Genomic DNA, 9,262 nt, shown 5'->3' on the forward strand with positions numbered 1-9,262 from the left:
TGTGTGCGCTGAGTGTGTACCTGTGTGCAGGTGTGTGAGAGCATGTGAGTTTATGTGAGCCCCAGTCAGGATAAATGTATGCGTGTACTCTGGATGTGCATGTGAGTGTGCAAATGTGTGTGCATGTAGGTGTCCAGAGCACGTCTGGGCATGAGTGAGCATGTGTGCAAGTTCACAGGATTGTATATATGAGTGCGTGAGTGGGTTTGAACATGTGTGCCGGTGTGTGAGTTCAAGTTGGGATATGTGTATGAGTGTGTTCTCCGTGTGTGTGTGTGTGTGTGTGTGTGTGTGTGTGTGTGTGTGTGTGTGACTGCCTCCCAGGAGCAGGCGGGAGCATTTCCTGGCGACACAGGGCAGGGTGAGCGCCTTGGGTCCTCCGCTCTTCCTCTGTGGAGCACCGTCCTAACCCAGGGCCTTTCCTGCGTGTCTCTTCCCACCAGGCACGGCAGGAAGATGGGCTCCCGTGGACGGGGGCTTGCCCTGGGATGCTGCCTGCTGCTGGCCTTTGCCTGTGGCCCCGTCCTGAGCCATGTGCCCCGTGCCCAGCAGGAACAACAGGAGCAGGAAGGGACCCGGGAACCGCCCCCACCGGAGCCTGCGGAGCCTGCTGAGAGGTGAGGCTGTGACAGCAGGCGCAGGAGCTCTGGCCCAGCCAGAGTCTGGGTCCGGGGCCCCTGGGCGCGGATTCTCTGGAGCTGCGAAGGATGGAAGGCAAGGCCGGAGTAGTGCCCAGGGAGGCTGATCCTGGAGAAAGACGAGCCATTCTACTTTCAGTGACTCGGAGGGCAGCAAACCAGCTCCAAAGGGGCATGAGGCTGCCACGGGTTTGCAAACCCAGGGCTGACCGAGCCCCAGCCCGGCCTTCAGTCCACCTTTGCATTCTTGCTGAAGCCTGAGAACGGGTGCTCGGGTTCTAGGTACTTCTTGGAGGCAGGAGGCCTCAGAAGAAGAGATCCTGACCAAAAGCGGCTCCTCGTGACCCAGTGTCTTGTCCAGTTGCAAGACGGGAGCTGGCTGGCATCGGCGCGCCTTGGAAGGGCTATGACTACTCGGAGATGCCACTTGCCTGCATGTCTGTGAAGGTGACATGCAGACACGGGGCCACTGGGGGTGTTCTGTAGGGACACACGTGCTTAGGATTCCTGCTCCATGTGAGGCCCGGAGCGGGGTGGATGGCTCCGTGCTGGTTGGGTTTCTTTGTTCTCCTGAGTGTCAGGCTGACTTGATGTACCGGGCTTCAGACTGTCTTTTCTGGATAGGACTTGGGGATGAGGAACCCCACTCCTTTTTTTCCTCTTCTTTTTCATTCAACAAACACCAGCTGTACCCTAGGCCCGGGATGAATGACAGTCCCCTAATCTACAAGAGCTCAGAGGTTGTACGAATATAGACACCCACACCACGGTGCATCGGGGCAGGCTCCCGGGCTAGGGCTGTGCCCACACACAGGGGAGGGGCAGAAGGGGTGAGACGCAGCAGCACCAAGCAGAGAGAGAGAGAGAGGGAGGGAGGGAGGGAGAGAGAGAGAAAGAGAGAGAGTGTGCTGGGGCCTAGAGGACCCCAGGGCCTGGCGGCCCGTGTGGAGGTACAGAGGTGAGGTGGGCCCCACAGGGCAAGTGAGTATTTTGGGTGATGGGAGCTGGGGACCCAGAGGATGGGAAAGAGGTGAGCCTGCAGGGTGGGGGCTCACCTGGGCTTCATCCAATGAGGAACAGGGGCCACAGGGAAGTTTGCATTTATTCCAGTGTCTTCTAGAAGGAACGCAGGAGAGAGGCATTGCCTCAGGAGAGATGGGTTTCGGGGCAGTCCCAATGGTCATGGTGCGTCAGAGACACAGGGCCCAGGCCCGGCTCTCGGGCACCTTGGGAAAGGGCTGAATGGCACCCACGGTGAGAAGCCCCACCACAGCCCCGGGGGATGGTCCTGGAAACAGCATTTGGACGAGGGAAGGTCCCATCTTCGGGAATTTCCATCTTGGACACAGGACACCCGGGGGGGCCTGTTCAGTCTCTGGCTGGAGACTTCTTTTATTTTTATTTTTTTGTGGTTCTGGGGTTCCTGGAAACCCTTTGACCTAAGGGCTACACTCCCAGACCTATTTTATATTTTATTTGGAAACAGGATCTCTTAAGCCAGCGCGGCTGGCTTCGAACCTGCGCGATCCTCCTATCTCCGCCTCCCAAGCACGGGGATTATAAGCGTGCGCCACCACGCCCTGCATGGCTGGAGACTTCTGATGCAGGGTTTGATGTTCAGACCTGCGGCCCAGGAGGGAGGTGGGGGGCGAGAGCGGCCTTCTGGGGACCCTGGGCTCGTGGGTCACTGAGCTTAAGGCGTGCAGATCTTCTTCTGTTATTGTGTGGGGATTGAAAGTGGAAGCAGCGCTAGACATGAGCCCGCAGGTTGAGAGGGGCCTAAGTCCTCACAGAGATGGACCCTACCTACCTAGCACCAGGGAAACTGAGCCACCAGGCTGAGCGCAGTGCAATGCCAAGGCATGCCACAAGGTGGCGCACAGAGCCGCCACCTTCCACCAGAGCTTCCTTCAAATGTCGGGTGGGAAGCCTTAGCACCCGGGGACCACAGTCCAGAGGCCCTAAAGCACAAGCCAACCTTCCCGTTTACGGTGAGCCAGCCTAGCAGATTACTTTCTAAAATCGCAGACACACGCTGGGAACGCCCGGCACTGTCCTCCATCACTGGAGACCACGTCCCACAGGCGTAGATTTCTCGCCCACAACGGTATCTCGAATACGCCTCACGCGGTTAATATTTGTGTTATTATTGCTTCTATTGCTATTACTGCTCTTAACACAGAAGGTTTCATTGGTGAGGTCCACCGGCAGCAGAAGAGAGGCAAGTTCCGAGCCCCGAGGATATGAGACTTTTACTGCAAAATATTGTTTTCTCAGGAAGGAGGAAAGCCATGAAAAATACAGCCCCGGCCCGGGTGAGGAGCTCCCTGCTTCGCGCTGCTTTCGCTGCTGTGACTCCCCGACCCCCATGTACCAGGCGATCCCAGCGCCCCAGATCAACATCACCATCCTGAAAGGTCAGAGGTGGGCTGGGCATCCGGCGGGGGCGGCTGTGCGCGGGTCAGGAGGGAGATGCTGGACTTGTCTGCCTGGGGCTGGCTGGGGGCCGACCGGCTCCCTCGAGGCAGGAGCTGAGAAGGGCAGGGGAAGAAATACTATTTTAATGCTTTGGACCGTCTCTGAGAGAAGCCAGCAGGACCCAGCTCAGGTGAGGTAGCCGCAGGGCTGCCGGCCCTGCTTGTGTGGGGACCGCAGCTTTCTGAGCTCTGTTTTGAGGCTCGGCACCCTTCAGCCCACTTTCTGAAACTCTCTCCACCCTGTGCAGAGCAGATAACTGTGCACAGCCCTGCGGGAACGCTCGTGTTCCGGATCCAGGACCGAGCCTAGACTTGTGCTGTCCATTTGCTCAGAGAGTGCTGGGGCCTGGCCACGAAGCCTGTTGCTTGTGGACAAACCCGTATGCCCCTTCTTCTTTGCCAGAGCTTTCCAGAAGGAAAGAAAGAAAGAAAGAAAGAAAGAAAGAAAGAAAGAAAGAAACCAGAAACAAAACAAAACAAAAAACCTTACCAAAAACAACTATTGCTTCTGAGTGAAATAGACCCGCCCTTGAACTTGCATCTGCTAGCTTGACTGATTTAAGAATCAAAATACCTGAGGTGGCACGCTTGTCATCCCAGCATACAGGAGGCCGAGACAAGGAGGATCGTAGTTCGTGGCCAGCCTCAGCTACTTAGTGAGGTCCTCTGCAACTCAGTGAGACCCTGTTTCAAAATAAAGAATAAACAATAGGCCTGGGGGTAGATCTTGGGGGTAGAATACCCCTAGGTTCCATCCCCAGTACCGAAAAAAAAAATACCCACAGTGCAGAGATCGGGGGGACTCCCATAGGTGGCGAAGCCGGCCAGGTGGGGACCGCCATGCGATGGTACCCAGGGCGAGGGAGGTGTGGGCTGCGGCCAGGCTGCTCCCCTCATCCCCCACGCGTCTCTGTCCTTTTAGGTGAGAAGGGCGACCGAGGGGATCGAGGTCTGCAGGGGAAGTACGGCAAAGCCGGCTCCGTGGGGGCCAGGGGCCACATCGGCCCCAAAGGGCAGAAGGGCTCCATGGGGGCCCCCGGCGACCGGTGCAAGACCCACTACGCGGCCTTCTCGGTGGGCCGCAAGAAGGCCCTGCACAGCAACGACTACTACCAGACGGTGATCTTCGACACGGAGTTCGTCAACCTCTACGGCCACTTCAACATGTTCACGGGCAAGTTCTACTGCTACGTGCCGGGCATCTACTTCCTCAGCCTCAACGTGCACACCTGGAACCAGAAGGAGACCTACCTTCACATCATGCGCAACGGGGACGAGGCTGTGATCCTGTACGCCCAGGTCAGCGACCGCAGTATCATGCAGAGCCAGAGCCTCCTGCTGGAGCTGCGTGAACAGGACGAGGTGTGGGTGCGCCTCTTCAAGGGCGAGCGGGAGAACGCCATCTTCAGCGATGAGTTCGACACCTACATCACTTTTAGCGGCTACCTGGTCAAGCACGCCGCCGAGCCCTAGCGGCTGGCCCCGCGGCACTGCCGGAGACCGCCCGTCTCCTCTCCTCTCGCCCCCCCGCCCGCGCTGGCGCCCTGCAGACCCCGGGTGCCCGGCTGACCCCATGGCCTCTCCCCCGTCCTGGCTTCCTCTGCCCCTCAGCTTTGGCGTTCAGCAAGACGACCTCGACAGAGGGTAGCCAAACGACCCGGCTGCCTCAGTCGGTAGAGAGCTGTGGCTGGTGAAGTCATAGGGGTGGGGCACCTGTGAGGACGGGGGACCTCAGCTTCCCCTGTGGGGTGCAGCCTTAAGCGCCCTGGGGGTGCCTGTCGCCTGTCGCCCCTTCCGGGAAGGCATTCAGTCATAACAAAGGCTGAACCGTGGAGGGGACAGGAAGCCGGGTTATTTTTGCCTCTCCGGCAGCTGGATCCCAGGGAGAGCGTTTTGTGGCTGGAGGCTGGCTGGGACCCCGCAGGAGAAGAGATGTAAAGGGAGAGGCTGGGGGCCGAAGCTCTAGGGAAACACACCTGCTCAGTGCCACTGGCCTCGTGCGAGCATCTTTGGGGACAGCAGGACGGGCGTCCATGTCTTACTGACATTGAAGTGGCCTTGCCTGAGGGCTCCGGAAGTCTTTCGTTGGGGCTGGGGCAGCAGATGCCAGCTCTCCTGAGGGACAGCGAGTCCTCTGCCCTTGGCTCTGGGCTGGCAGAAGCAGCCTCCTTGCCTAGCTCGCAGGCTCCTGACGGGAGCAACTCGGGGACCCTTGGCCTTGAGAAGTCTATAGGAGGAGCTAAGCTTAGTCCCTGCAGGCACCGCCACACTCTGCCAGGTCGCATGGAGCCCGGTGGGTGTCCACGCCGGCCCCTCTGCCCTCAGCCGCTCACCCCTCCTGCCAGGTGGACCAGCATGGGAAGCACCGGGTTTCTATCAAACCACCTGCGAATCCTGTTTCCTCCTGGGTCCAGCATCCCGGTCTCAGCGAGGCCAGTGGATGGTACGTGTAACATCTAGACCCGGCCTGGCCTTTTGACCTGCAGCCTAAGCGGGAGAGAGGGGTTTCCTCTGAGCCCCGGAGCAGGGCAGAGCTGCTCTGGGAGGGCTGTGTGGTCCCCTGCCTGTCCATGGACTCCTGTGGGGTCAGTCCTGAATCCAGGCTAGATGTGGAAACACTCCCAACCCCGGGCTCAGATGCTCCCTGGGGGGCGGACCCTCTGCAGACCGGAGCCCTGGGGCTCTTCCGGAACCACCGGGCGGGGCAGCTGGTGTGGGGGGGGGGGCTCTGGGAGACCTGGACTCTGGCCCTGCTTCCTGGCCTTAGAGTGGCCTCTGAGATCCTGGGGAACCTGCCAGCTCCTCATCTCCTCCTGCTTGGGCTCCCAGGGTCTGGGTCGCTCTAGCCCCCAACTCGCCAGCCAGGCCCCTCCTTCTGCCACCCAGTGATCGTTGTTTCCCTGGGAGCCTGGCTGCCAGGAGCTCAGGGTCCGCACACGCCACCTTGAGGGGCTTTTGCTGGCCAGCGCCTCCCCCCGCGTGGCTGGACAGAAGCCCCCGCTTTGCCCTGCAGCACTCTTTCCAGGAAACATTAAACTTGGAATCGTATGTTTCAGCATCCCGGCCTCCTTCATTCGCTCATTGAACCAAAGCTCCCTCCCTTCCATTCTCCCCGCGACAGACACACACACACACACACACACACACACACGCACACACGCACACACGCACACACGCGCACACGCGCACACACACACATTCTGGAGGCTGGAACACCAAAATGAAGGTGTGCTGGAGGGGGCTGCCCTCTCTCCCTCAGCGGAGGTGGGTGGGGCAGGGTGCTTCCTGCCTCGTCCAGCTCCAGGGGCCCAGGGGCCCCTCGGCTCTGGGCCGTGTCCCTCCAGCCTCTGTCTGCCCCTTCCTCTCCGGGCCTCCTGTCCTGTGCATCTCAAACCTCCTTGCCTTCTTTTACGACACCCGCCTCTGAATTTAGAGCCCACCCTAAATCCAGAGTGTTCTTCTCTTGAGGTCTTTAACTTGATTACACCTTCAACAGCTCTATTTCCATCTGAGGTGCATTCACGGGTGGCAGCTTCAAACGCTTGCCTTGATCTTTTTGGGGGGCACGGTGCCACCCGCTGCCACAGCAGGCAGCTCACACACACCCGTCAAGAGCCCCCTTTCCGCCTGAGTGGTGAGGGGCAGATGTCTCTCCTTTGTCTTTTCTTCGCTGGCCAGCTGGATTAGCAGCCAGGCCCTCCTCCAGCAGCCAGTGCCCAGCGGCCAGCGTGGAAGCTGGAGCCAACAGCTGGCAAACAGCTGGCCTCCTGCCCTCACCCGGTCCCGCCTGAGTCATGATCAGCCCTGGGCTCTGGCCAGAATGGACAGGCAGACGGATGCTGCAATCCTGCTTTCTGTGGGCCAAGGAGCAGGCCCACCTCCGCAGAGCCCAGGCACGGTGCGCTCTCTGCAAAGCTGGGCGTGGGGGCACGTTTCCTGAAAGTGGGGGGAGCCGGCGCCTCCCCAGGTCCAGTGACCGTCCTCTCCAGGGACACGCACGGGGACCACGCGCACTCACTCTGCTGCTGGCTCAACAGTCACGGCCAACCATGGACCCCATGGTTGGCCGTGGAATCCCCATTCCCCTCTCAGTGTCCCAGCTCTGTGAGCTCTGCCGCTGGGGATCTGGTCCTTCTAGGCGGCCATTCTTGGTCCTTTACCTGGCTCCTGCTCTCAAGGCAGCTCTTGAAGTAGGCACTGGGAATGCGAGGACGAGACACGATTCAAGCCTTCCAGAGGACGTTCCCTGGGATCCCAACAACAGCGAGACTCGGGTACCAGCCTGCTCAGAAGAGTCCCATGTTTGATCCAAGTTGTCCACCCCATATACGACGCTCTCCCTGGGGCGTTTACGTCAACAGGCTCCTGTCCCTGTTTCCTTTCTCCAGCTAGAGAGAAGTTGATTAAGCATCTCTGGGAAAGACCCACAAACACCCTTGCAATGCAAATATTAGCGTCTGAGCGAAAGGGTTTCCAAAAGACTGGAGGCTGAGCCAAAGGGGCATCTGCTCACACGAGGCTTCCGGGAGTCTTTGTAGCGGGGCGGGGATGAGGAAGGTCAGATGGCCCTAACTGCCAAGGATAATTTTCTTTTTTTTTTCTCCTGGTACTGGGGATGGAACCCAGGGCCATTCTACCTCTGAACAATACTCCCAGCCCTATTTTTTTTATTCTTTATTTTGAAACAGGGTCTCGCTGAGTTGCAGAGGGCCTCACTGAGTAGTAGCTGAGGCTGGCCGTGAACCGCGATCCTCCAGTCTCAGCCTCTCGAATGCGGGGATGACAAGCAAGCCCACCACGCCCGGCTGCCAAGGAAGATTTTCAGTGAGACCACAACGCATGGTGGGAATCCGGCTTTACTGAGCCACAGTGACTGCACAGATCACGTAAAAACAAAAACAAAAGCAAAACAACAAACCAGAACGTTACAGAAAACGATAACTAAAACGGAAAGTCACTGTATGCAGGAGTATGGAGCTGGACTCTGATTCACATCATACACAAAAATTAATTCCACATGAATCAAAGGCCTACACAGGGGAGCTAAAGCCATAAAGTTCTCAGAAGAAAATGCAGGCATACATCTTCACGGCCCTGGACCAGGCAATGGTTTCTCAGATATGACCCTGAAAGCTCAAGAAAAAAAGAAAAGGAGAAAAAAAAGATAAATTGTACATTTCCAAAACTATAAACTTCCTTGTTTTCAAGGATACCATTAAGAAAGTGAAAGCCCCTTCACGGAATGGAAGGAAATATCTACAGATCGGATATCTAATAAGGGACGTGTATCTAGAATACATTAAGAATTCTTGAGCTGCATGTGCCTGTAATTTCAGTAGTTGGGAGACAGAATTGTAGATTTACCAGCAACTTAGTGAGTCCTTCCTTCCTTCCTTCCTTCCTTCCTTCCTTCCTTCCTTCCTTCTTTCCTTCCTTCCTTCCTTCTTTCTTCTCTTTTTTGCAGTACTGGGGATGGAACCCAAGGGCATTCTACCTCTGAGCTACATCCCCAGCCCTAGTTTTTATTCTTTATTCTGAAACAGCGTCTCACTAAATTGCTGAGGGCCTCACTAAGTAGCTGAGGCTGGCCGCGAACCTGCAATCCTCCTGTCTCCGCCCTCCAAAGTACTGGGATGACAAGCATGTGCCACCACGCCTAGGGATCCTGTTTCAAAATAAAAAATAAAATAGCGCCGGGGATCTAGTTCAAAGGTAGAACATCCCTAGCACCAAAACAACAAGAAAAGAGCTCTTGCAGCTCAATAATAAAAAGACCAGCCAATTAAAAATTGGCAGAAGATTGGGAGAAACAGTTCTGCAAAGCAACAGAACCAGCAACACATGCGTGACCAGATGCTCCGTTGAGAGCCATCAGGAGGGCACATCGCACGCTGGGCCACAGCTCCTCAGCCCAGGGGACGGCTGCCATTCACCAGACAGACGAATGCTGGCGCGGATGTGGAGAAATCGCAGCCCTGGTACGTTGCTGTCAGGAGTGCAAAACGGTGCAGCTTCTCTGGAAAACGGTGACAGCTGACCCTGCAATTGCACTTCTACGCATATACCCCAAATAAATGAAAGCACGTGTCCACGTACAAACTTGCAGATGGGCGTTCATAGCAGCAGCATTTGTAATAACTATCCCAG

The 9,262-nt window shown here is 57.2% G+C and overlaps 1 protein-coding gene across 1 annotated transcript; it reads left to right on the forward strand.

The window, feature by feature from the left end:
* Positions 1-456: 456 nt before the first annotated feature.
* On the forward strand, positions 457-4,588 carry C1QTNF1 (C1q and TNF related 1; the record flags this gene model as incomplete). The annotated part of the gene is made up of 3 exons (XM_080712857.1): positions 457-617; positions 2,916-3,055; positions 4,038-4,588. The coding sequence occupies 3 exons, from the start codon at positions 457-459 to the stop codon at positions 4,586-4,588; spliced, it is 852 nt and encodes a 283-aa protein (XP_080568983.1).
* Positions 4,589-9,262: the final 4,674 nt, after the last annotated feature.

The sequence above is a fragment of the Muscardinus avellanarius genome (assembly GCF_963383645.1).
Source record: "Muscardinus avellanarius genome assembly, chromosome: 16".
Classification (NCBI taxonomy): Eukaryota; Metazoa; Chordata; class Mammalia; order Rodentia; family Gliridae; genus Muscardinus; species Muscardinus avellanarius.